Source organism: Apiospora marii (genome assembly GCF_038362585.1).
Source record: "Apiospora marii strain CBS 49790 chromosome Unknown utg000002l_segment0_segment0, whole genome shotgun sequence".
Taxonomy (NCBI): Eukaryota; Fungi; Ascomycota; class Sordariomycetes; order Amphisphaeriales; family Apiosporaceae; genus Apiospora; species Apiospora marii.
The window spans coordinates 4,728,591-4,755,322 of record NW_027117373.1 but is presented as its reverse complement, the minus strand read 5'-3'; the positions used below and the strand labels follow the sequence as shown (position 1 = coordinate 4,755,322).

The following is a 26,732-nucleotide window of genomic DNA, read 5'->3' as shown; positions in this document are numbered from 1 at the left end:
CTGGGGTTGATAGGAAGGGAGAAGGTGGGGCACACACACGCGCTACTGCACCTTCTGAAATTGGGGATTTGGAAGCGCTGGGGTCAGAAGGTTCAGGGAATGCGCAGCGCTGTCACTCAGGGTACACATGCGGCAGGCGCTAAAAAAAAAGAAGGACCCGGGTCTACACCACCGCGTTACAGTTGCAGTTCTTTTTTGTTTCCCCTACCGCCCCTGCCTGCACCTTCGATTGGCCCGGAAACCCCAACATGGGAGGAAGGGGGGACGAGAAGGGAAACCATAGGCCTTGTTTGCAGGCTGCCTCTGGAGATGCAGCTGCATTTCATTTCGTCGAGAAATGAATCGGATGCAACCCGGTTCATCATGACCGGACTGAGAACGGCATAGTCACCGTCGTGGTCAGATCTCCCAGCGGACCCTCTACGGCTACACAGTTGGATTGTTTCTCTCTACCAGGTTGCGGGAATACGGAAAGCTAGGGTCAGGGTCCCCAATGGCGTCTAGCAAGACAGACAAGCAGCAAGCGACCGGCCAGGTGGAGGCTATTTCTGACTTGACGTGGCACTTGACCCGTCTGGTGTTTGATGAATGAGGAGCTCCCGAAAGTGAGCGGCTGCGCTACCGAGATGATGGCATTTCGAACTAGTGTCGATCCCGCGATAAGCAACCAGTCGCGAATGGGCATGGTGGAATGTCACTCCAACAGGGGTCCTACACAAACGGCCTCTGGCTGAACCTTCTCCCCTGACCCTGCATCTCTCCATCTCGGACTCATAGGTCAATAAAAATTGTTGCTAATCCAATACGAAGTGCTGAACTCCTTTTCCTCTTCTTCTCTCATCTCTCCGCCTTGTTATGTCTAGAATCCATTTCACGATCATGCGATTCGTACGGTGTACCTTCTGGGATGATTGATCATGATAGAAACTTCGCCTTCATCGAAATTACGTATCCTCGTTCCTTGACGCTCGAAAAGGGATGTCTCTTTACACGGAAATCTGCGGGGATCAAGCCTGGTCTCACTTGTCGCATCAGTATTATGTTTCCAATGCCAACCCATTTTTAGAAAGAAGCTTGATCGTGTACTCAGCTCAATGAATTTCCAAGGCAGGCAGATGGTGATGGCAAGCCTGGAAGCTCCCATATGCTGCTAATGTTGGGTTTTCAGGAGGTGGCTTGATATCCAGTCAGTTGCGCACGCGTTGTGTGTGCCAGGACTAATACCCATTGTCCGACATGACACCCACCTGACAGCCCCTTTGACGCCGAGTCTAGAAGGCCATTTTCCAGGCCAGAATTTGGACCCGGACTCCAGTATTCCGATCCACTACCGGGAGAGGTCGAATGGGTGATGAGTCAAGTGGACCGCCGGGGCACTATCGGCCGCCGCCGTTGGGAGGTAGCGTCTTGCACGGGGAACCAAATTTCAGAAACCACCACGTAATCTATGCAGCATGGCATGTCGTCTGCGATCCGGACACGGAGTATTGACAGGACGGGAAAAGGGCAGAAAGGAATGGAGAGATAAAGAAGACGGGGCGGCCGGATCACTGTCGCTCGCAGGTTTTACGCTTTGTGGTGTGCTGGGTGCTGGGTGCTGGGTAACCTTTCTCCAGCAGTGGGTCGAAGCTAAACAGGCTTCTTCCAATTGCCTCAGACTTTCAGCCTCTGACAAACCCCACGATTGGCCATTTGCACCAACCCGCAATATTTGAAGCGCGATCCATTCATTCTTATTCATTGCTCACAAAACGCACACCTAAAGACGTCTCTGCCTTCCCTTCATATATTCCACCCTAGAACCCGGTGATCTTGCTCAGCCTCCAGATCCAGATATCGAACAGAACCTTACTACAGTTGCCGCCTTTTGCTCGAGCATTGTTATCCAGTCCAATCACCGAGCTCTCTCTCCTGTTCCATTGATTCACTTCGTTCGCCATGGCGCCTGTCATCTACCTGGTGAGACATGCCCAAGGGTACCACAACCTGAGCAAGGAGAACGAGCAGCTGCGCGACCCCGACCTGACGGAGCTGGGCCAGCAGCAGTGCGCGGACCTGTGCAAGCGCTTCCCCTTCCACGACAAAATCACGCACCTGGTCGCCTCGCCCATGCGCCGCACCATCTACACCTGCCTGCTCTCCTTCGCCCCCGTCGTCGAGCGGGGCCAGGTCGTCACCGCGCTGCCCGACGCGCAGGAGGTCTCGCTGCAGCCCTGCGACCACGGCTCGGACCCGGCCAAGCTGCGGGCCGAGTTCGGCGATAATGTCAACTTCGCCCTCGTCCCCGAGGGGTGGAACGACAAGTCCCCCAAGAGCAAGTACTACCCGGAGCCTAGCTTGCTGGCGGCCCGCGCCCGCGACGCCCGGCTCTGGCTCCGCGACCTGGTGCGCGAGGCCGGCGACGACGCGCAGGTGGTGCTGGTTACGCACGGCGGCATCCTGCACTTCTTGACCGGGGATTGGGACGGCTATTCCACTGGCAAAGGTTAGTTCAAGTCACGTGCCCAATACTGCAGCTACCCCTAACCCTACCCCTTTCCCGGAAAGCCAATAGAGGAGTTGATGATGCTGACAATACCATGATTAGGTACGGGCTGGAGCAATACGGAGTTCCGTTCGTACGAGTTTGAAGACACCACGTACGAGGATCCCAATGCCACCCTGAAGGAGACGGCACCCAGCCGGCGCGAGCGGCGCGGAAGCGCCATTCCCCTGACGGAGACGGAGCAGTTCCAGCTGCAGGAGGCTTTCTCTAATATCGTTAGAGGCGAGCTCAAGGAGGCGGCCGCGAACGGTGTCCACTGAGGCGGGCATGGGTATCAGGGAATATGTATGCAGTAGCATACGGCCCGAATAATGATATTCGACCCGGCTTTGCTTGGGTCATTATGCGTGTCTTTTTGCTTGGACAGGAAACGAGGCTCCGTGGTGGGACTAGAGGTTAGACATACGACAGGAGCCACGCTGAACTCCCATAAGACAAGAGGGGAGGCTACAGGAAAGACTGACTGGCTGGGCTGATACCTACAGCTTTATGACTTGCATGGAACTATAGAATACGATTGACGATTCATGGATCATCCTTTAGGGCGAGCCACTGCGCCGCCGCCCCCTCCTTTGCCTTGTTGATATGCGTTTTGGTTTGCTGGCCTTGTGCGACGTATGTGGCCATCCGTAACTTACCTACGACTTCAGCTCCAGCCACCCTCGCGGCAGGCTGGCAAAAGCTACAACCGACCTCCCTCTCGTTTGTGAATAACCAGGCAGGTACTCCATTTTGGCTTGGAAAATGCCTACACGAAAACGACAGGAACCTTGCCCGAGGCTTGGCATATCTGACATGCATTGCTGAATGAACAGGGTACGTGGGACGCTGACTCGAGCCGGCGATGCCAGACGAAATAAACTTCGGATCTCCTCTTCGGCTTCTTCTCTATCCCTGGACTCTCGCAAATCGAGGAGCCCGTTTTATTGGAAACAAACAAACAAACAGCAGGGATCTTGGAAACTTACTGATTCGCACCAGCCATCGTGGTTATATCGATAAATCAATATATCTAATACCCCCTCGCCCATTCGCACGACGTTCGTTCCTGCCCCCCGGCTTGTTCTGCCCGCCAAGCATCATGAACCACCAAAGCCGATCTGGGGCCTAACCTACACGACCTATATATCCATATCGCCCCGCTACCGTTGAAGATCCCCGATCGCCTTCACCGCACGACCCCGCAGCTCCTCCTCCCGGGTCCAACAGATACCCAGACAGCCCTTACCCAACATCAAACAAGCACCCTCATTCCCTCACACACACCCGCTCGCTTCTGTTCGTCTCGAGAACCAAGCCGGACGCCCACGCGGCGAAACCGCCGACCTATCTACCCCCGCCAACAACATCGACAACATGGGCCTGAACAACATCAGCCTCTGCCTCTACGTCGCCTTCTGGCTCCGCAGCGTCCAGGAGCGCGCCGGCGAGATCACGCGGAGCCTGGTACCGGTGGCGCCAGACCGGCAGAAAGAGGTCGATTTGGAGAAAGCAATGGCCAATGGAGGCTAACAAGAGGGGAAGGAGGAGTCGCAGCCGAAAGAGGCGAAGACCCTGATATAGATGAGGGCCATGCATGGGGTTTTCGAGACAGCATATTGGGCATTTATCCAGTGTGAAGAGGGAGGGAGAAGAAGTGCCGTGGCGGGCGGGCAGACTAATAGTTCAAAGTTGACTGGCTTGACGATCTAGAAGGAGAAGAGCCATGCCAAGATTGCCACGCCGTCGCAAGGACGTAATACGCATATCCAAAGCCAAATCGCCCTAATCAAGTGTCATTGATCAACTAATAAGGATACTAGTATACTGTACAGGTCGCTAATATTGATCCAACGTCTACTCAACCAGTCCTACACCTTATGCAGACCTCCGCCCATGATGTTTTAACATGCAAAATGAGTTTCCCTTGTTAGATAGTGTTATACATAAATGGCCATAAACCCCTCGTTCGTCGTCCAGAAGAGCCCCCAACCCAGGGGCCCTTGCTAGGCCAGATAGATCCCGGCGTCGAATCAAAATTCCAAAGTTCGACATAAAAGGGAACAACAACATGGGTATCCAACGTTCGCTCCCTTCTTCAAACTCCCTGGAATTGCCCCCCAAGATCAAGATCAGTGGGACAGCAATCCTTCAAAACTGGCTTTGTTCGCGGCCTTGGTTGCGCGGTTGAACCTGCGTCGCAGGGGCAATCTGCTCCGCCGGGTCCCTCGTCGCCTGGCCCTTCTGGGCCCTCTTGCGATCCTCGAGCTCCGAGTCGGTCAGTTTCATGATGTCGTCCTTGTGGGCCACCGGCGTCCAGTCTCTCCGACCCTCGGTCGCAGCGACCTCGGCTTCGGCAAGCCAAGCCTTCCAGTGCGCGGTCGAGGGGGCGGCGCCGCTTCGTTCGACCCACGCGGTGCGCTGCGTTTCGCGAATCACGTACCACAAGGTCCGGGTGAAACTGGGTACGCCTTCGCGAGGGTCGCCAGTGGTCTCGTGTGCGGCTTCTGCAGAGTCATCCGGCGTGACATCCCTGCAGGTGTACCGGCTGAGATCCCAGAAGAACCGGCGTGGTAGAAGGCCCATGATCCAGTACATGCCATTGAGAAAGACATACGATGCACCAATCATGACCTGGGTGACCCATTTGCAATTGCCCATCAGGATCACACTGACCATCAGTAGGAAAGTGCCTATACCCATGAGGACCTGGTAGGTCTTGGGGCCAACACGATAGTTGCACTCTTCGGTGCCCGCATATAGTTCTCGAGCCACTTCTTCGGTACACTCGATGAGAATAAAGGCGCCTTCGCGAGTTCGGATCACGACATCCCCTTGGGGCACCTTGTTGGTGTGGCTTCTCGACATGAGTACAGGCTTCCACCAGGACGCGACGCCAACGATGGAGCTGACAATGGACATGCATGCCACGGCAAGGATAGCAGTTCCATCTTCCTTGATCGCTGCCACGACGATGATGGCGACGGAGAGAAGAAAGGAGAAGGCCGATAGAATATGGACTGGCGACCAAAGAGCCGGCGGCACGGCAGGCCGCTTTTCAGTGTTTACCATCGTGGCAGGATCTGCCATGTAGTCCTGCACTCGCTCCTTCATCGTAGGCCGTCGCGCTATGCCTGGGGTGGGGGCATCGGAACCAGCTCCGGTATTGGTCTGGAGCCCCGATGTTCTCCCCCGCATGCCCGATTCTATATCGTCACTATCATCATCCCGGGGAGGGCGTGGCAGACGTGCCGACCGAGCGGAAATGCCAGTATCTGCCCGTCCTCCCTTGGTAAATATTCTGCTGAGAACGCCTTTTCCAATTGCAACCGGTTTGGGCACTTCGATGCCGCCGACACTGTTTCGGTCTTTGTGCTCTATACGCAGCTTTTTGAAGGCAAATGGTTGGAACTCGTCGAGCGGATGGAGGATGTTGGCAAAAAAGCCCACCGACTCGAGGGTCGTGCCGCTGTAGACTCCCGTCATCTTGGCTCTCGTCTCCGGCATGCGCGTCGGTCGGGTGGGCTTCAGAAACGCTTGCGGCGCCGGGATGATGCGAGGCAGCAGACACACCATGCTGGCCGTGATGGCTTGAGCATGGTCGCCTATCGAGGACTCGCCAATGACGGCGAGCAGGGTCACGACGTCGAGGCGCCAGCCCGAGGGGCCGTCGTCAGAGGCAAACCATTTCAGGGTACCTTGGGGTGCATCGCCGCCATCCGACATAGTCGTGGCCAAAGGAGCCGCTGGCCGGCGTCGGATGCTAGGGCCGAGCGTGAAGAATGGAGCAAAGCCAGCGAGCGATTGGGGGATCGAAAGCACAGGTATTGAGTTCGTCTGGTCGTGGGTTCCTTGGCTCCCGCGCCCTTGTGGGTAAAACTGGGATGGGCTTGGTTTGGGGGAAACCTTCAGCGGGTCGGGACGAGACGAGAACAGACGAAGCACGGGTGCTCCCGCGCAGACCGAGTCGAGGACAAAGACGACTGGACGGCCTGGGGCCTGAGCTTTAAAGGGATTCGAGCAAGAACGAAAGCGGACAAGGAACTGGATCAATTGATTGCTACGAGTCGGGATGTGTGAAAGAAAGCGGTTGATTCGGGTCGAAGCACCAACATGCATACTTGTAGCTAATCCAGCTAGGGATGGACTCCATTTTGTTGCGTATTGTCCGGTCCGGTCCTGTCCAGGGTCGCTGTCCAGAGCCGCTGTCCAGGGATTGTTTGCCTGCAAATTTGAGGCTGATGTGGTTACCCAACCTGTTCGGCGAGGCCTACTGTACTCAGCATGCCGAGGGGGGCACAGCAAGCGGGCAGAAGCAGAGACGAAACAACATGGAACGGGTACTCGCTCAAGCTCAAGGCTGATCACATGAGTTGGTAGTCAATTGTAGGAATACGAACCTGGGGAATGGTCAAGTCCTACATGTCTTACTGCAAGCACTGGAAGTTAGCGCGCGTTGGTAGTCGCAGTTCATCGCTGACTTTCACTTTCCCAAGTCCCCAATTCGTTCTGCCAATTCCGAGGGAGGGCAACCACCACTTCGCGCTTGGCAAGGGTTCCAGTGAATGCGGGTAGCTCAAGACCCATCTCTGCAGCCCGCGGGCCCGCTAAACGCTCCCGCGACATGTTGGTGGTCTGTCGGTTTGGGTAGCATGCCGTTAGGTATTGTCTGCCTCCGAGATGCGATGGCACAATGTGTATGGAGGAAACATACAAATTCCAAGGCACAGCACTGGGGCTCTGCTTGTTTGTTTATTTTGTTTCGACACATATTTTTTCCACTCCCGGGTGGCACAGCTGCATCAGGTGATTGGGTGTTTCTCGACTCGCTCGACCAATCCCCAGCCCAGCAGCCGATATGGTTGGTGGTCGCTGCCTCGGTATAGCCCCAAATGTGACGTACAGGGCAGATATCTGCGGCTCTCGCGCAGTCCCTGAGTCCCCTCTTTCTGCTCAACAGCACCGGCCCGCATAACAGGCCGAATTGTAGAACCGCTATGGGACGCTGCATCTGCACCCAACTACCAACCCAAACCAACATTGTGTGACGAAGTGCATTGGAACAGGTTAATCGCCTGGCACGGAGGGGCATCTCTGCAATCGCGCACTGACTCGTCTCCGGGAAGCAATCTAAACCAACCATTGTTCAATCGGTCCCTCTACGCGTCTCCCTTCCGGAGTGCCAGCCGCCGGGATTCACATCTTTGCAGCATATCATGACTTATTGGTAAAAGGCATGCGGGGCAGCAGACGTTGGTGGCAAGGACCGCCTGCATAGCCCACCCATTTGTTGTTCGGTGTGAGCTCGCGAGAGATAGGTGCGTATATCAAAACATTCGTCGTATTTTCCTCTTACTCGCCCCGAATGTCTTGTGTCGATGGGTCGTGGCGTGCAGTATGTGGCCTTCAGGCTCCCGGGGCGAGATCCCGTGTCCTTGGGTGCGAACTGCTCAGATTGCCGTCCGTGGTGGGGCAGATCAGGGCGGCGCTCGTCTCACTCGATCACGGCCGAGTAACCGGTCGAGACTTTCGTCATCGTGGGATCTGTTTTGCGACTCTGTATCTTCTTTTTCTTTTTCTTTTTCTTGCAGCTGCGGCGGGCCTTTGCGTGGCATTCTCTCGTAGCGACTTGCACATGTGCATTATTACGAAACTGCACAACGCATGATGTACGCCCTCAAGTGGTGGTGGCGTAGGTGAGGGAAATCTGTCGGTATTATATAGCATGACAGGATTATCTACACTTTCCAACTCCTCGATACAGGATATAAGTTGTAACATGAGGGCATGAGGCATGGCTGTGAAGCGCACCCATAAGGTAACGGAGGCCGCTGTCATCCCTGCTAGTGAAGAGGAGTTACTGCTGGCTTGTCCCTTGCAGCCCTGCCTGGGGCTACCTGCCCCCTTGTAATCGAGGTGCAGGGTGGCTAAGCTTATCCTAAGCTCAAGACCGTTATCCACCTCATAAGGCACCTTCACTGCCACTTCGTAATCAAGCTAGATCACGGGTATCAATCGCGTCGCAGTTTCTGGGGGGGAGCCTCGGTCCAGCTGGTAATGGTATTTTCGAAGGCAGGGAATATTGACCATGGGGGCAGCGCTCACAAGTTTCATTGCGGGCCGCCCACCATCTCAACGACGAGAGGCCTGTTGCGCCTAATCTAATAGAGATGGATAGGCAGTTCTTCCAGTTTGGCTGTTGGGATATCATCCCTTACCCAGACTGTGCCTGTCTGTCTCCATCAACTCCATCAAACTCCAGGCAACCACCAAAAATTGTCTTCCCCTTCTCCCACCTGACATGTACTAGAAGATGGAGCGCATCCTTTAATTCATGGAGGCGAGACAGTATGAGCAGTAAATACGGTGCGAAGGGTAGATACAGAAAGCAGATTCACGGGCATGTAGACAACAAAGGCGATAGCATTTATCAGTCAATTCAGACTAATCATAGCAGCAACGCCCATTACAGACAACAAGATGGGTAAACGACGCCTAGTCAAAACTTTACAAAACAATATCCGCTTCTTTTTGGAGAATGAGTCTAACAGCATAACGATGCATGGCAGCTGATGGTCTATTATGTACATATCTGTGCAAAGCAAAGCGGCAGTGCACCATCTTCTTCGGTCTTTTGGTATCATGAAAGTCAAGGGTCAAATGCTGAACTCCCTGCATCTGCGACTTCTGTAGAAACGCCCCGTAACGGACTAGTCAAAGTGAACATGCTTAGGCACTCCTCCTGCGCTGCTTCTGCCACTCCCAGGCGTGCCCTTGGACCCTTTGCCCTTGAAACCTTTACCCTTAGAGCCTTTGCCCTTGACGCCTTTGTGTTGTGGTGTGGGTTTCTTGAGAACCGACCGAGGCGAGGGTGTCGAATTCATCCCCTTCGTCGGATTGCTTACATGCTGATTTTGCGTCACTGGTATGTGGTAGCGGCCTTTCTGGTTTCCAGCAGGGCTCTGATACCAGTCTGATGCAGGAACGAGGTTCACCTTCTCTGGCTCATTGGACTTTGGCATCTTTGGCGACGTTGGTTTCTCCTCCGAAGACTCCTAGTCCTCGAACTTGAAACTGCGGCTCATACCAACGTCCAGAGGGCCGCCCTTGTATGCGCCACGCTTCTTCTTGTTCTTCTCCTTGGTGAAGCCCTTGCCCCTGGTGACGATCAAGTCATTGTGCGCCTTCTGACCGTAGGCATCTTCGATGTAGGCGTTGGAGGAGAGATTAGGGTCGATCTCAACATTCTTCTTGATCCGGGAGAACGGCTCGTTCTGCACGCGGCCGTTCTTGCCACCCCGGTTGTTCTGCTTGAAGGTCATTGGGTCCGGGGGGGGGGGCGTCCTCAGGCGAGGTCGTAAGGGTGGCCGAGGTGTCGGAGTTGTTATCGGTACCGCTCTTGGCAGACTTCTTGGGCTTCTCAGCCTCATCGTCTGAGTCGGACGAATCCGAGCTCGAGTCCGAATCGGGCAAAGCGACCTGGGCGGCTGCTTCTGCTTCGTCGTCGGAGTCAGAGTCGCTGTCAGATGAGGACGAGGACTCGTCAGAGCTAGATGAGCTATCATCCTCCTTCTTCACGGTCTTCTTAACAGTCTTCTTCACAACTTTCTTCGCGGGCTTCTTCGCAGCCTCGTCATCCGAGTCGCTGTCGTCAGATGAGTCGGAGTCGGAACTCTCAGACGAGGAGTCGCTGCTGCTGTCAGACTTCTTGGCGACAACCTTGGCCTTCTTCTTGACGGGCGTTTTCTTGGCCTTCTTGGGCTTCTCATCTTCGGAGCTGGAATCCGACGAATCATCAGCGTCCGAGTCGGATGAGGAGCTGGAGCTGTCGGATTCGGCCTTTCGCTTGAGCGGGTTGACGACAGCGGCGGCGGCCTTCTTGGTGGCATCATCGTCGCTGTCGCTGTCGCTGTCATCCGAGCTGGAGCTAGAGCTAGAGCTGGAACTGGAGCTGGAAGACTCGTCATCGGAAGCATCCGCAGCGGCTGGGGCATCGGCCATATCGACATCGTCGCTGTCGCTGGAGTCACTAGAGTCGCTAGAGTCGCTAGAGTCTTCACTGCTGCTGCTGACATTCTTGACCTCCTTCTTGATCAAGGAGGTGTCGTCCTTGCTTGAGAGAGCCTCCCATGCTTGGAAGACACTGACAAGAGAGTGCTTGCCGCCCTTCTTCTTTTTCTCCGCAGTCCAGCCCTTGCTCTCGCGGTGCTTCTGGAATTCGCGATGCGCATTGTCGAAGCCCTGGTCGGACAAGAAAGATCCGACAAGGTCCATCAATTGGGCGGGAGGAGCGTCCTTGGCAGACGAGGCCTTGGTAGGCTTCTGGTCCTTTGCCATGGTTGATGTAGGGACAGGCGCGGCGTCGCTGATAGAGGAATTGTTGCTGAATAGCCAGGCTGGTGGCTGGTTGCTGGCTGAAGGAGAAGGCTTGGCTTGACCTTTCATTCCAATTAAAGGAGCAAGAATGCGGCAATAATGATTGAATACACAATATTGGAGTTGGTTCACCTATGAGCGAGCAGCCTCTCACGCGAAAGTGTCGAACTTGGTCTGGCTGGTAGGAAAAAATTGTGGAAAATCCGCGGGCGGGAAACCGGTAACTTTTTCTGCCTATCGCGGATTAATTCACCGCCTTCCTCACTCACAACTTTTTGGCGGGGTTGGCTTGTCTCTAGCGTATGTGATTGGGTCAAGCTGTTTACACTATTGACAGGCGCGTTACATACTAGTAACTATCACCAATTGTTGGAACAGCTTCAAGGTGACTTACCTATCTTCATATGATCTTTTGTCGCGATATCTCGTCCATAATGCCTTGCGCAATTGCTTGAACAGATGAGTGGATGCTCCATGAAACCCCTATATATTCAATACCAAAGGCAGACAGTCTATAGCAACCTTACATACATACTTATTGTACAGTCCAGTATCTTGAGCCAACAGCAGAACAGAATATCCAACAGTTCTCTCTACTATCCATGCTGTCAACTGTGAAACATGCCTGAATTTTGCAATAGTCGATTCGCCTCAATTGACGAACCAAACCGCGACGCGGGCATGTCACGGTATTGAGTTGGCTCGTTAGGCAGCACAATTCTTAAAACGGAAAGGTCCCCGTCGATCACGTCCTTGGTTCGAAGGAGCAACAGCCACCGGGGCAGCAACCCGCAATATTACAATCGTATCCCAACTCGAGTCATTATGAATATGTTGTTTGATCCAGGGCCAAGACACAGCCTTTGGGGTCTCTTATGCACCTCCTCTAGAGGTCAACGCAGTATTGTGGCCCCAGAGAGCCAACCCAGCCAACAGCGTTCAAGCATTGCCAACTGCCATGGCATCTAGGCACCGAAATTCCAACATCCCAGCATGCTGACGGTGGTGACGAGTCTTGCACAGCCAACGCAATGGGCTCAAGCCAATCAAGTATTGCATACTTGTTTCAGTCCCATAGAAACCGTGATCCTTCGTCGATGAAGCCGGCCCGCAAGTATCAATAGCAAACGATGGAGGCGTATAAGAGGAGTACACTCTTTTCTGTGCTTTCACAAATTACTGCTACATTGCGATTAGACTACACCTACATTCAAGAACGGCTCTATACTCAGTTTCGATACGTCAAAAGAAATGGTGTCGGTTTCGCAAACCCCCTCCTTCGACGAGGCCACCCGCCCTCTCATGTCTGGCCGTGAATCAGAAGAGGGTACATCTGCAGGCCATCTCCATCCATCCATGATAGCCCGACCCCTCAGCCCGCCTGCTCACGGCTATCGAGACGAAGATGGCAGCGACAGGGCTTGGCCAGCAAATCAAGTCTTGATGTGGTTTCTCCGGCCGACCTCCATTGCGCTTGCCTTCGCCGACAGCATGGTGCTGTTGACGAGTAGCCCCAATTATAGCGATACCGGTTTGGGCGCTACCCTCACTACTATCACGTTTCTTGTGATGTTCTGGAACATGTTCAAGCTGGTCCCAAAGGCGGTCATGGCGAAGCTGCTGTGCATTCCCGAGCACGGGGATGTGGACGACATGGAAGTTAGCTGCACCGTGGGCAGGTGGAAGCTGTTCTGTCACGGCGGCGATGACGATGAAGAGGGTGGCGGTCATGGCGAAGCTCAGCAACAACACCAACAACATGCCCGCAAGCCGTCCCTCATCCAGCGGATTATCGGCCAAGGCCTGGTGGACCTCATCCTCGCCAGCTTTCTCATGCTGTTCGACATCCTCGTTGCCGCTGATTGGTATGCCCCGACAGCCGTCACTGTCCTTACCTCGATATTGGTGTAAGTAGACCAGCTAGTCTCCCCTTGCGACAGCATAACTCCAGACGGAGGACTCGGACACTAACGAGTGGCTGTGTATATAGGGGCTTCCAATACATTATGGTCGTCCTCCCTCACCTCTCTTCGTGTGGTCCCTTCTCTATCACTCTCAACTACAAGCGCGACGAGCCATACCAGTACCGGATTCGACTCCCACAGGACGAGCCAGCAGCGCAGTCCGCCGCGAGTGGAAAGCAGCCCGTATCCGTCACGGCGTAAGCAGTCAACAAACATGTTCTCTGAGGTGAGTTCAGGAACAAGGAGCCGGCTCAAGCTGGCAATACCGGATCGGCGCATTTTGAGAAAGCTGCGAGTCGGCAGGAGGGCATGGGTTCTGTATAGGATGCGATACAGAGCTTGCATTGCATAGTGGTGTTCTTGATTGGGCTTCTTTTCCTTCACGTCGCTCATTATGTTGATAAGACTCTTGAGGCTGTGGTATTGCGATTGGTCATGGCTTGGGAATGCTGCATTAGGTAGTTGGAGCTCCATGCTCTCTCTATGTTTTATTCCCCCCTTCTATAAATCTCTAGCTATTCAATCATATGCCACTGCTCTCATATGAAATAAACAATTGGACCCGCTCTCTACTTCTTTAGATTCTGACGTGCATAGATGTTACCATATCCTGGCAAAGCCGATCGTGGCCCATCATTGGCCCATCATCAACTCCCGTCCGCAGCGCTCCCATACATCCATGCCCGTGAGAATGGTCGTCACGAACATCGCGACTCCGACTGTTCCCGTATCTGCGTTTACCCAGCCGACAGCGGCGCCCGGCAACACGATATCCAGGGCGCTGGCCGCGACGCCACGGCCCAGGCCGTGCATCTGGGCGCGCACCGCCCGGCGCCACAAGACTCTTCCGGCCTTCCTCTTCTGTACGATACGACGAAGCCGCTCCTGCTCTTTCACCATGTCGAACGGTTCCTCCTCGCCGGTCTCCTTCGCTTTCTCTTCTGTAATACCACTGTCCGCTGAGGCAGTAGTACTACTAGCAGCGGTGGTGACGGCGGGAGCAGTGTCGGTCTTCTTCTCCTTCCCCTCGGAGAACACGTCGCCCACCTCCGGGACGGGCGTGTACGCCATTACCTTGAGCATCTTGAGCAGGCCGGAGAGGACGGAGCAGACGAGGGCGAAGAGCCAGAAGCGCTGCGCCTCGATGGTGAGGGTGTGCGTCCACTCGGGGGTCCAAATCGCCAACCCCTCGATCTGCAACGCCTCGACCATCGTGCTGGCCTCGAGCAGCAGGTACATGCCGTTGAAGGTGCGCGAGAGCACCTCGAGCCATACCTCGCTCCGGACCCAGGATGGGTGCTTCTTTCCTGACGATGGCCCGAGGAGGGCGTCGCTGGTGTACAGGAGCTGAGCGGCTCGGAAGGACTCCAGGAACCGGAACAACCGGAAGGTACGGCGGACGAGGCCGAGGCGCTGGCGCAGGGCCGACAGGATGGGCTGGGTGGTGGCGAGGGTTATGATGCCTTTGGCGCCAGATGCGTGGTTGTAGTTTAGCAGTGGCAGCAGCGCCAGGTCCTGGAGTAAGGGGTAGGCAGACAGGATCTGTATGATGGATTGGAACAGCCGTAAAGTGCGCTCGAGGCCAACTGGAAAGGTATCAGCCTACGTGTCCTAGTTTCATAGCTGTCCCAAAATGATGACGAGAGAAAACGACAAGTGCCCTATTCAGAAAGCTGAAGAAGGGCCAAGTATGCCGGGACGAAGATCCAAATATCAGTGGGGATTTCTATGCATTCTCTAACACTCTTGAAGCTAGCCCTCGAGGCACTGTAAGCTGTCTCAAGAGGTCGGCGATCAAAATTGTGACACCGGGGTGGCCGGCCGGTTATACATTCAGTCAATCCCAGCGTCAATTTAAATCTGCCAACCTCGAGCTCGAGTTCCACTGTGGCCTCTACCATTGACATACATGAGTTCAATTACTCATACATGATCACTTATAGATGCACCCACGACTGCCATTTGATCAACAGGCTCGGAGAAGCCCATTACTGGATGATGCCAATCTGGGGAGATGACACTCACTTGTTTCTTGCTCATGCCTCACAGGAAATGAATGTAGAAGTGTTCACAGAGTATGACCACGGTGTGGTAGAAAGAGCCCTTGGACCTTTGACGCAAAGAAGTTTGGACGTACCGGAATCTGTAGTGAATCGCACAAAGTGGTCCAACGTGCTGACGGCCATCTTGGTCTCTTTGGCCATTGGGCTCTTAACACCAGCCTCAGCTATTGAAACACAGCTGGGCAAGATTCAGCCTACAAAAAGAGTTTTGATACAAGAAATTGGGTTTGATGCCCCGGTTTAGGTGTCAACGGTAAACCCTTCTCAGTAATACTGGCACTCCCGCGATGGTGTTGGGGTTCTGATGGGGGAGAAGTCGATTCAATGTTAGGGTTGAGATTTTAGCGCCAATGGTACCAGAACAGTGGTCCCCTAGCGCTGTACAGTTCACCGACTCCAGTCTCCACATCGGTTCGCTCTATTCATCCTAGCAGATAGCATCAGTCCCTGCACTTCCTAATTGAAGGCATGAAATGTGTGTGAATACATGGATATACCGATTACCTATCCAGGCTCTCATCTTTGAGGGGAGATGTACAGTGTATATATATCTGTGTCCGCCGGAACTCCCATATTCCTCAATCGCCGACTCGAGAACGCCACTGTGCTGGCAACCCTGCATGCTCTTTGTCAGAACTTGACGTTCCAACTGATTGATTCAGATGGCGGGGAGGGTAAGTGAGGAAGAGGGTGAGGAAGAGGGTCCGGGCGCAACCAGGTAGGTGGCTTCGTGGTAGTCGGGGTCGTGAGCGCAGATGCGGATGACGTGCTCGAGTTTGGGGCTGAATTATGGCCACTCATGGAGGCAACTGGAGGTTTTCAGACAATACCACTGGCTTTCATGGGGTTGTGCCGTAATGTGGTATAACACCCAAGGGGCTAGCTAGCACACCCCCTAAGCAAGCATGCTGAACAGGAATGTATGCTCTTATGACTACTTGCTCTTTGTTAGTCCTCGCTCTCGCTTGGTGTTCGGCTTAAAGAATAGGAGTAATATTGGAGATACTCATTAACATATGATGGATGATTGGCCTTTTGTCCGAGTACAATCTGCCCCAGAGGTCCCGTGAGTATCGGTCGTCGTCCGATGTGAACATGAAGAGCCCTTATTACTTCTTCGCATGTCTGCCCTCTGTCGCCGCTGCCCTCTGTCGCCGAATGACCCCCACCGCCCAACTTCATCAGCCGCACCCGAGCTTACGTGGCCGGGGCTTCCAACATCGCAGACCTTGTCGTCGCCGCGCCCCGCGCGCAGGTCGCACTAACTCCTCCATCGGCCAATGAGGCGGCATCGTGAGACCAACTTCCTGCTGTAAATCAAGCCATATGAGTCGTTCTAACGGGCAGCACTCTCAACAACAACAACTGGTCTCGTGGCTGACTGGAAGATGGTGTGAGACTTAATTTCTCTCATCATTATTGAACATGGCTAACCAGCGTTCAACTCCAGTACGAAAACCAACAAAAACACGACCCCATCAGGGGAAACGGAGGGTTTCTTGGATACTAACAGTTCCAACCAGGGCGCATCGGGGTAGAGGTGGGCAAGGTGGGAAGGCCGCCGTGGCGCTATAGGGGAGGAAGAGGGGGAGAAAATGTAAGTATCCAACCAGTTTCCTATCTTCTCCATCATCTTCCAACAAGCCAAAGACCAGTTGTTTCTTTTTTTTTTTTTTTTTTTTTTTTTTTTTCTAAGCTGTTTTCCCCGTAGCTGAACTTCGCTAAAGGGTCTTTTTTTACCCAGCTTTTGCAAAATTTTAGCAAGAGGATAGCTAACGAGAATTTTGGGCAGACAAGAAACACTGAAAACTATAACAGTTCGATGCAGCTTCCTAGGGCAATTAAGGTCGTTCACGGGCTAATGACATTAATTTTCCCATAGTATGTGGCGTTTCGACATGGCTACTATTCGACAAGTTGTAGACCAGCCCCATCATCAGCAAAGGACGATCAGTACAAAAGGATTAGCCTGGGTCATGTATCTTTGGCGATACTACTGCTGTCCAATCTTTGCCCAGTTCCGGATCTCCTCGTTCGACATCGACATACGCCTTGTAACCCGCTGTTTTGGCAATAAAGGTGGACTTCCACGAGTCTACACCATGGGCTGGCTTAGCGGGTATGTTCGGGATGGTTAAGTTATCAGGGCGGCTGCTTGGGAAGACGATGGCAGTTGCGGCCCAGTTCACGGTTTGGTCGTCATGGTCCATGGACACTGGGTTTCAAAAATATTCTAGTCTCTGGTTTCTGGAGATGAGACACATTTGTTGCAGAGGAATATACCGATTCTCATATCATATGTACATGCACGGCTGTCTGACCAGCTCCCCCATTGCCGTCTGTCCGTTCCAACTCTCATCAAGATGCTTATCAATTGTTTCCGTAGCACCGACCACTGGCGGTGCTTTCCACCGAATCCCCCAAAACCGGCCATTTCCCCAGGTGAATCCTTATCTCAAATCGGCCACGAGACCGAGGGTAGTTGCTTGTTTCGTGCAGTCCTTGCAGCAGAAATGGCTGCATCCCGCAACGCCATTTGTCTCGCTGCTCCATACGGGCGCCTGACAGTCTCCCCTGTTGTAATTCTGCCCTCCGCACGCGTGGCAACGCCAAAGGGGCCCTTTCTCGTGAAAGCAACATAGTCCAATGACGAGACACTTGCCCTGCATGTACTTGGGGCTACAGGCCACGCCCTCGCAGGGCGTCATTGATCCGTCTGTAAAGATACGGTGCTTGTGGCACCATACATAGCTCGGGCGGCGGTGACCACAGGGCCAAATCTGCAGTTCTATGAGACACATTGGGAGCCAACGCGGGGATTACGTATTTTGGATGGCTGTTCCTATAACTAGTGGCGAGCGAGGTAAGGTACACTGTTTTTCGCATTTCCCGGCCATTCCAAAGGTCTTATACGGTTGTTCTACGGGATTCGTACATGTTGGAGACTTTCAAAACTAATAAGGCATTTTGTGTAATGCCTTTGTTGGAGATTGTATTGTCAAGGCAGCCTTCGCTTTGTAAAGCTTTGTTTCTGCCCGGGTAGCTTGGTCTGGATGGAAACCGGCATACATTGATTTCTCCTGTCACATCAGACAAGGACAGATCGTGTTTGCGAGCGAATCGTTGCCCTGCATGGGCATTCCAGGGGCAACCGTACTCTTGTTCTGCAAGGGGGTTTCCCAGACCAGATTAGCTAGCTCATTGAGAATATAACGGCGGTATTTTAGACGAACACGGCTTGTAATAGTCACTGGATCGTAAAGTACGAGGCCTCCAAAACGTGAGTGAACATGTAAGTCTTATAATAAACCTATCGGAACCTCCAAATTCCACCGCTCGCGGTCCCAAGCATGATCACTTTTATCCACGAAAGTCAGTTGCCCAGCAGCTTTCCGTTCCAAACTCAAGGAAGTTTTTCTTCCGGGTCGGATATGGGCCCGTACAATGGACGCAGAAACGAAAGCCATGACCATTTATTTCATGGGGTCGACTGATACGGACCCTCCTGACAGTCTTTGCAGCACTCATGATCGCAGTTGTGGCAATATGGGTCGTATTGATCAAAGGTATACGTGCCGCACTCGTGGCACCACCAACAAGGCATCTTCAAGAGCCATTGGCAGCGGGTAAAGACGCAGCCGGAAGTGTGGGAGACGTCCGGGAGCTGGTGCAGCGTACCGCAGTGCGCCCTCTGGCGATCGGTGCCAACGGTGGAGCGATTGCAGTAGTGATACTTTGTGCTTTGGTGTCCACAAGGGTACTTTTGAGTCTCAACTCCACACATGATGAGTGAGAATGGGTTGGGGGTTATCTGTGAGTTGGTTGTAGAGGCGGAACCGGGGTCTGTTATGCAAGTTGGCTGAGGCGGCTCGAGATAGGTATGAAGGCGTATGTTGTGGTAATGTGGGAATCAAAGTTGGGCCACAGAAGAATCTTAATAACTTATATTTCCTCGTCTATAGATAGATTATGGTTGGGCTGCGAGTGGGAATAATGGCCTTTGGGGAACCTTGGAAACCAACCCCTGACGGGATCATAAAGCAGGTATGTTGTTGAGGTATGATGTTTGGTGTACATAAAGGGCAGATGCGAATGCCGGACCTGCATGAGTTTGTTGGATGCGATTAGCCTACCAAGCATTCGTAGATCTGTAGGTTTCTCGGGCAACCCTTGAATCCTTTGTCCCATCCCTTCCCCTATTCATAGCAATCCCTGTCGGTCAAATACATTTCGTGAGTTTTGCTGGGAACGGTCATCTCGCCCTTGAGCAGTTTTGATCGATACGGATGAAATAATGACTTACTAGAAAAGAATGATTGACATGCAAAGGCCCGAAGTCATCTGCAATTTACTGAGGTTTATGCAGGCATGCTCTACGTGACCAGCTGCATGCGAATCCGGCATAGCCTTTGACCTCGTTATTTGGGTAGATCTGACCAGACTGGTACTGGTTATTTCATTTCTAGTCTCTCATCTGCCTCACGTTCAAATTGATACGCTTGTTCTTCATCCAACCTTTCCACTCTTCATACTTCCCGTCCTCGGCAGGCCAGTCAGCCAAAAAGTCCGGGCAAGTGCCCTTCAGTACCTTGGGGACGCCGTGCCACGCGAAGCGGGAGTCCTTGGTCATGTATATGGCATCTCCCGACTTCAGCCGCAAGAGGAGGTACGGCTTCCGTCCGAACTCCTTCTCGAGCTCCGACGAGCGCGCATTGTAGTCGTTGGGGGCGATCATGAAGAGCGCATCGCATCCGATGCTGAGGCTGGCTAATCCCTTGTCCGTCTCTTCGCTCACGTCTCGATGCATCATCATGGTATCCCCTAGGGTGTAGAAGTTGACAATGGCCGCCTGTGCCAGCGTCTCGGGGAACAGGGTTTGCAGGAGGCCACATATGTCGGGCGGGAACTCGGGGGGCTTCTGGCCTGGGTACACCCGATTTGTCCAGTCGTACTGCCCACCCAGTGTGACCCAGCTCAGCTTGCGATCCAGGACCTGCTTGATAGATAACGGTTTGTGCACATCGGGGTCTTTGGGCTTGAACCTGACGTCCGAATCTCGAGTAAGAGAGAAGAAGGACTTGTCTTGGGTATCATCTCCATCAATGTACGGAAGATCATAATGGAGATGCAGATTGGTCTGATGAGTAGGGTCACTGAGGTCTCTGTGCGCCATCCGCGATACAAGAGTCTTCTGGACGCTTGGCGGTATTAATGACGGCAAAATGAGTAGTCCTGATGGAACTGTAAGCTTCCTTCTGACGGTGGGTTGTGGGAAGTCATGTGATGGTACCTGGGAGTAACGGGTGGAAGTAGATAGGGGCATCGGTGATGTCTGAGCTCGGCTGCCAGTCATCACCCTCGAGACTCCGGAAAGCAGAGAGGAGTGTCTCTGATGGGATAGAGCCAGCCGACTGAAACTCTTTGAGTTTTTCTGGGACGGATAAGTCATCTATGTCTGGATGATCCACGAAGTCGGCATGCTCCGTTCTGGAGTAGGTTTTCCATGTGCCCTTCAGCTCCGGATTGGGCTGCTCATGTGCATCGAGAGTGGTGAGATTCACAGTCATCATGGGCCAGAAGGGGGGTTCCCGCAATCAGAAACCGGACTGGTTTTTGGTTCGATTGTCGACTCTGGTATTCGACAAAATGGCAATGCCAAGTAAGAGTTTTATTGTTCAATCACTCGGTGCTCTTCGAAATGCACATCGGGAGCATCGACTCATGCTAGCAAGGGTCATTCAATTCCAGGCCTGTGACGATGGTCTGGTTTGGATGGAGGGGCAGCAAGCAGAGCATGCATTGAGTGCGGACTTTAGATAAGCGATAAGCAGCAGCCTGGCCTTCCACAAAGCTTACACAAAAAGCCACGGGCAACGCGACGCCAAGCCACACAGATCGCGTTATGCATGATGGTCAAGCGCGCCAGATTGTTTATTAATAACACACTGTCAAGCTCGAGTTTTAGTGGATTCGATAGGTCGGTCAAAGGCCTGGCACTGGCAGGTAGGCGCCTACCCAAGTAAACCACAGTAGGTTTAGCTGGCATTAGCATCTGAACAGCACATCGAATCGGTCTGAATTCCAGAGCCTGTGGACTGTCAGCACTGCAGCAGTAGCCGCCAAAAAAAAAGCTGCTCTCGTTGGTCAAGTCAACATTGAAAGTCAACATCAACACACAACACCCATCCCCAGCCCATTCCTTCCTCTTCGTTGATGGAGTCCAATCACTAAGGCCTAGTAAGTTCAACTGCGCGCACAATATCCACGCCCTCCGACGAGGCTTCTTGTTTTGTTTCCTTTTTTTTCTGTCTCTGTCCCCGTCGCTACTTTCAGCCGTTTTGATCTTGTTTCTTCCGGGCTGCCCCTCGTTTTCCCCCTTTGGTCCAAACGCTCGTCGACGAATCCACCCCACCATCGATCCATCGGATTCAGGGTCTGTGTCGCAACCAGCCAACGACCATCCCCTAAGGCTCCTTGTCGTGATTCCGGATTACATCCCGAGCACAAATACACCAGCCGCGACAGCTTGGTTCAGAACTCGCCTCCCCGATCGAATTAGCGACTGCTGGTGTCTGTGCCATGGAGAACTATCAAAAGTTGGAGAAGATCGGTGAAGGTACGTAATCTTCAAACCCCCTTAGTGTGCTGCTGGTCTTTTTCCCGCCTCGGTTTTCTGTCGTTCAATATGCCGTATCATTGCTAACGCAGCTGCACCTCATAGGCACCTATGGTGTGGTTTACAAGGCTCGAGACTTGCTCCACGATGGGCGCATCGTCGCCCTGAAGAAGATCCGACTCGAGGCCGAGGATGAGGGCGTCCCTTCCACTGCCATCCGCGAGATCTCCCTCCTGAAGGAGATGCGAAACGACAACATCGTCCAGTTGCTCAACATTGTCCATGCCGACGGCCATAAGCTCTACCTCGTCTTCGAGTTCCTCGACCTGGATCTGAAGAAGTACATGGAGGCCCTGCCTGTTGCCGATGGTGGACGAGGCAAGGCCCTTCCCGAAGGCTCGACCATTCAGCTGAGCAAGATTGGTATGGGAGCTGCCATCGTGAAAAAGTTCATGAGCCAGCTTTGCGAGGGTGTACGATACTGCCACAGCCACCGAGTCATCCATCGCGATCTGAAGCCTCAGAATTTGCTTATCAACCGAGAGGGTAACCTCAAGCTCGCCGATTTCGGTCTTGCTCGCGCCTTTGGTGTGCCCTTGCGCACCTACACACACGAGGTCGTGACTTTGTGGTACAGAGCCCCCGAGATTCTGCTGGGAGGTCGTCAATACGCTACGGGCGTCGATATGTGGTCCGTCGGTTGCATCTTCGCCGAGATGTGCACAAGGAAGCCTCTTTTCCCCGGCGACTCTGAGATCGATCAAATCTTCAAGACCTTCCGACTCCTTGGCACCCCGAACGAGGAGACATGGCCCGGTGTCACATCGTACCCCGATTTCAAGTCATCCTTCCCCAAGTGGCAGCGTGACTACTCCCAGACCCTGTGCAGCAACCTCGACAAGTACGGTCTGGAGCTTCTGGAGTTGACGCTCAAGTACGACCCGGCCGGCCGTATCTCTGCGAAGCAGGCTTGCAACCACCGCTACTTCGACGCCCGGCCAGCTTATGACGACGAAGAGGAAGACTACTGAGGCGTGAAAATCGGAAGCCTCTAAGGATGTATACTTACTCGCCCAATGGAACATCCTTAGTGGCTTTTCAGGATAATGGACGAACGATAGTAGAGTTGGTCGGCAAGGCTTATGTCGGATATCGCCCCTTGCTGCTACAAAAGCACGTTTTCTCTGGTTCTCGCGAAAAAGACCTAGCCCTCTCTCCCGACTGGCAGTATGCTGGCTCCCGCTGCATATAATGAATGGATAGCTCTAGAGGCACTGGACGAATACTGGCATGCTGAGGGTGTGCCTTGGAGGAGGGATTGCAGAACCTGTGTATGGATACATATGGCAGCCCTCAATCCGTACAAGGTCTATTGCTGTTTGAGGCCTTAGGCTGAGGTCCATGTCATTTTAAGAAGGGTAGACTGATGATAATTCTACACCTGGCATTGGGGGGTTTAGCGAGCACGGGCTTCCCGATAGGTTGATGCTAATGACAAAATAACAAAACTCCAGATACACACAAAGATTTCCTCCATGAGGTTCGAGACAAATATATCATTACTTTCGTGCCTCAGTCCAAAGCGTGTTCCTAGTTTTCCCTACATGTGGCAAGATGAAGCCATTCTAGCTGGGGTGCCGCTCGTGAATGCGGTAGGATCCCATCAGGAGAAGCGCTGGTCTTATTTGGCAACCCAGCACTCGGCATTCATTGCCGGACTAGGGATTCAGTGTGACCCAGCGTGGTGTTACTTCCATATCAAAAGGCCTGATCGTAGCGAACTCACTTTGTATTTACACCATCGTGCAGACGCTTCATCTGTCTTTCAATCACTAGAGGTGTATTATTCGGTCGTAACTCTAGCCTGCGAGGATTCTGATGGCCTGATGTAGAACTCACTCCATACAAACACATAGACTAGGTGAATGGGCTCGACTAGATAGATGGATGGTTGATCCCGACTGGAATGGCAGCCTTGATGATGCCCCATTACTCCTGTCGCGCCGTATCGAGAGGTACAAGAAGAGACTGTGTTCGGCTCGCTAGGTTGGGGACAGAACATGTTACCCACGATACTTGTCCCGAAGCACATGCTGATGGCCCGACTCTCTCGCCACTTCTCCTGCAACGCCTACATATGGGCATGCCTATTTTGGACTGGGATGTAACATTGCCGCCCCTCCTCAACTACAGCGTCACGGCATCATCACGCAACTATTATCTGACTCAATGACCATTCCCAATTTGTGGGCTATGCAGCAGATGTTTCCCAGTTTGACCTGCAAGCGAAGTGCTATATTGCCGTGGTTGCAGTTCAGCATTCCGCCCAATCCGAGACCATTGGTCTTGATGACGATTTCACATATGAAGCAGCAAGTATCAAGAATCACAAGGTAATAATGATCAAAGGTATCTCATTATATATAACACTTCTATCCAAAAGCCTCCGTCCAATGATATTTGTGCGTGCCTGTGGGGGTAGTTGGCCGTAAAATTCATCAAGTCATGTCCCCGAAAAAGGGTGTTTCCTTCCATCCTTCCCTTTCCCTTATGATTTCCTTGACCGATATACCCCGTTTCTATAGTGAGAGAGTGTAGAGAACAAGATGGTGCGACAGATCAACAACAAACAAGACGATGCTGTTGTTGCTGATCAGATCATCGAGAATAATAAAAAACATTATGTGTGAAGTAAAAAATAGACATGTAGAAGAAGATTTGTTTTGATTTTTGTTCGTTTTCGGTTTTCCTGTTAGCCACATCCACTGACACGCCTTTCCAATTCATTCTTCCCATGGACTCTAATGCTGTGTCTTGCGACTCGCTTTTCTTATTGATCGTGAAGCGTACCAATTAAGGTCGATTAGAGCAGGAAAGCAACGGCGGCCACAACACCGGCGGCGGCGGCAGCTCCGCTCATGCGGGAAGCACCAGCGGTGACGGCCGGGGGAGCGCTACCGGTGGGGTAAGAGGCGGGGGTCGACTTGGTCGGGGTAGGCATGGGAGTGACCGGGTAGCTGTGCATGGTCGACATGGGGCCGGCAGGGTAGGTGGAAGCCGGGGGCTGGACCGGGTAGCTGGAAGGCTGCTCGGGCTGCTGAGGCTGCTCGGGCTGCTGAGGCTGCTCGGGCTGCTGAGGCTGCTCGGGCTGAGCAGGGTAGGTGGGAGCAGGAGGCTGAGCAGAGTAGCTCGAGGGCTGCTGAGGCTGCTGAGGCTGGGCAGGGTAAGTCGGCTGCTGGGGCTGCTCGGGCTGCTGAGGCTGAGCAGGGTAGGTAGGAGCCGGGGGCTGGACCGGGTAGCTGGTAGGCTGCTCAGGCTGCTGGGGAACAGCCGGGTAGGTAGGCTGCTCGGGCTGCTGAGGAACGGCCGGGTAGGTAGGCTGCTCAGGGCTCTGCGAGGTCAGGGTGGAGGTGGAGCAGGTAACAGTGGTGTAAGCAGTGGGGTACTGAGTCGTCGAGGTGACAGCAGTGCAGGCCTCACACTCCTTGGTGGTGTAGACAGTGGTCGAGTACAGAGTCGAGGTGGACACGACCGGGACGACCGGGTAAGAAGTAGGGTATACCGGGGCCGAGGTGTTGACAACCGGGTAAGGAGCGGTCGGGTAGGGGACAGTGGGGTACTCAGGCTTCTTGGTGGTCACGGTGACAGTGCCGGTGGTGGTGGCCTGGGTGGTGGAGACCTCGGAGACGGGGCAAGTGGTGACGGTAGTCTGGATCTCGGTGGTGACGTAGGGCTGGGTGGTAGCCGGGCAGTCAGTCACGGTGGCAGCGCACTTGGTGACCGAGTAGGTCTTGGTGCTGTAGACGGTGGAGGTGGTGTAGCCAGTGGGGTACTGGGGAACGGTGGTAGGGTACTCCACGGTGGTCTCCGGGGTGGTGACGGGGTAGCCGGGCTGGCTGGGGGTGTACACGGGGTAGCCAGGGGCGGTCGTGTTGTACGACTTGGTGCTGGTCAGCGAGTAGACCGGCTTGGAAGAGCTGGGGGTCTCGACGGGGTAGCCAGGCTTGCTGGAGGTGGTGGACTCAGCAGCCGTGCTGGAAACCGAGTAGACCGGCTTGGAGGAGCTGGGGGTCTCGACGGGGTAGCCAGGCTTGCTGGAGGTGGTGGACTCGACAGCGGAGCTGGAGACCGAGTAGACCGGCTTGGAGGAGCTGGGGGTCTCGACGGGGTAGCCAGGCTTGCTGGAGGTGGTGGACTCGACAGCGGAGCTGGAGACCGAGTAGACGGGCTTGGAAGAGCTGGGCGACTCAACAGGGTAGCCAGGCTTGGAGGAGGTCGTGGACTCGACAGCGGTGCTGCTCACGGAGGTGACAGAGTAAACGGGGGCCGACGAGGTGGTCGACTCAACGTAGGTGCTGGTCAGAGAAGAGACGGAGTAGACGGGGGCCGAAGAGGTGGTCGACTCGACGTCAGTGCTGCTCACGGAGGTGGCAGAGTAGACGGGGGCGGTCGAAGTGGTCGACTCAACAGCGGTGCTGGTAGAGTAGACGGGGGTCTCGACCGGGTAGGTAGCCTTGGACGAGGTAGTCTCAGCGACCGGGTAGGTCTTGGAAGTCGTCTCAACAACCGGGTAGGTAGGCTGAGCCGGGGTGGTCTCGGCAACCGGGTAGGTAGTCTGAGCCGACGTAGAGGGCTGAGGCTGGACCGAGTAAGGCGGGGGAGCCACGACGGGGCTATCATGGCATGTTAGCATCAAGGAGATTCAAAATGGTCGACGGGAAGCTGGGCGGCTTACTAGTCTCCGCGCTTGATGGGGTTGGCAGCCGCCAGGCCGGTGAGGGCCAGGGCGCCGAGGGCGAAACGAGCAGTCGACATTGCTGAGATTATATTACGGATTATAGTCGAAAGCGAAGGTATTAGGGCCGAGCTGTGTAATTGTCCAACGACGAGGATATGCGACCAGATAAGCGAGTGACTGGAGGCTTGCTGCTGGTGATTGTCGAGAGCAACTGAAGAGCGTGGGTGGTATTACTCCTGTTGAACGACGACGGGAGCGGCATCTTATATCAAAAGGAACCACTGGCTGAGCTGACTGGACCACACACCCCCCCCCCCCGACGTGCCTTATTTTTCTTGTGGGCTGATGCTGCGGAGCCAACCTCTCCCAATGATGACAACAGTGGGATCGCTGGACGCTCCGAAAGCTCCATCCCAGTCTACATCACGAATGGAGAGTATCGAACGTCAGC

The 26,732-nt window shown here is 53.9% G+C and overlaps 9 protein-coding genes across 9 annotated transcripts; 2 read left to right on the top strand and 7 right to left on the bottom strand.

The window, feature by feature from the left end:
• Positions 1-1,938: 1,938 nt before the first annotated feature.
• PG985_003194 (uncharacterized protein) lies at positions 1,939-2,805 on the top strand (the record flags this gene model as incomplete). The annotated part of the gene is made up of 2 exons (XM_066822963.1): positions 1,939-2,485; positions 2,588-2,805. The coding sequence occupies 2 exons, from the start codon at positions 1,939-1,941 to the stop codon at positions 2,803-2,805; spliced, it is 765 nt and encodes a 254-aa protein (XP_066690395.1).
• A 1,870-nt stretch (positions 2,806-4,675) lies between these two features.
• Positions 4,676-6,250, bottom strand: PG985_003193 (uncharacterized protein; the record flags this gene model as incomplete). The annotated part of the gene is made up of 1 exon (XM_066822962.1): positions 4,676-6,250. One exon carries the CDS (start codon positions 6,248-6,250, stop codon positions 4,676-4,678), a length of 1,575 nt encoding a protein of 524 aa, XP_066690394.1.
• A 2,984-nt stretch (positions 6,251-9,234) lies between these two features.
• PG985_003192 (uncharacterized protein) lies at positions 9,235-9,546 on the bottom strand (the record flags this gene model as incomplete). Its single annotated transcript, XM_066822961.1, has 1 exon — positions 9,235-9,546. One exon carries the CDS (start codon positions 9,544-9,546, stop codon positions 9,235-9,237), a length of 312 nt encoding a protein of 103 aa, XP_066690393.1.
• Positions 9,547-9,579: 33 nt separating this feature from the next.
• Positions 9,580-10,969, bottom strand: PG985_003191 (uncharacterized protein; the record flags this gene model as incomplete). Its single annotated transcript, XM_066822960.1, has 2 exons — positions 9,580-9,868; positions 9,933-10,969. The coding sequence occupies 2 exons, from the start codon at positions 10,967-10,969 to the stop codon at positions 9,580-9,582; spliced, it is 1,326 nt and encodes a 441-aa protein (XP_066690392.1).
• Positions 10,970-12,217: 1,248 nt separating this feature from the next.
• On the bottom strand, positions 12,218-13,143 carry PG985_003190 (uncharacterized protein; the record flags this gene model as incomplete). The annotated part of the gene is made up of 2 exons (XM_066822959.1): positions 12,218-12,795; positions 12,873-13,143. 2 exons carry the CDS (start codon positions 13,141-13,143, stop codon positions 12,218-12,220), a joined length of 849 nt encoding a protein of 282 aa, XP_066690391.1.
• Positions 13,144-13,497: 354 nt separating this feature from the next.
• Positions 13,498-15,050, bottom strand: PG985_003189 (uncharacterized protein; the record flags this gene model as incomplete). The annotated part of the gene is made up of 2 exons (XM_066822958.1): positions 13,498-14,450; positions 15,002-15,050. 2 exons carry the CDS (start codon positions 15,048-15,050, stop codon positions 13,498-13,500), a joined length of 1,002 nt encoding a protein of 333 aa, XP_066690390.1.
• A 4,339-nt stretch (positions 15,051-19,389) lies between these two features.
• PG985_003188 (uncharacterized protein) lies at positions 19,390-20,494 on the bottom strand (the record flags this gene model as incomplete). The annotated part of the gene is made up of 2 exons (XM_066822957.1): positions 19,390-20,159; positions 20,218-20,494. 2 exons carry the CDS (start codon positions 20,492-20,494, stop codon positions 19,390-19,392), a joined length of 1,047 nt encoding a protein of 348 aa, XP_066690389.1.
• Positions 20,495-21,506: 1,012 nt separating this feature from the next.
• PG985_003187 (uncharacterized protein) lies at positions 21,507-22,574 on the top strand (the record flags this gene model as incomplete). Its single annotated transcript, XM_066822956.1, has 2 exons — positions 21,507-21,543; positions 21,649-22,574. The coding sequence occupies 2 exons, from the start codon at positions 21,507-21,509 to the stop codon at positions 22,572-22,574; spliced, it is 963 nt and encodes a 320-aa protein (XP_066690388.1).
• A 1,832-nt stretch (positions 22,575-24,406) lies between these two features.
• Positions 24,407-26,358, bottom strand: PG985_003186 (uncharacterized protein; the record flags this gene model as incomplete). The annotated part of the gene is made up of 2 exons (XM_066822955.1): positions 24,407-26,216; positions 26,279-26,358. The coding sequence occupies 2 exons, from the start codon at positions 26,356-26,358 to the stop codon at positions 24,407-24,409; spliced, it is 1,890 nt and encodes a 629-aa protein (XP_066690387.1).
• Positions 26,359-26,732: the final 374 nt, after the last annotated feature.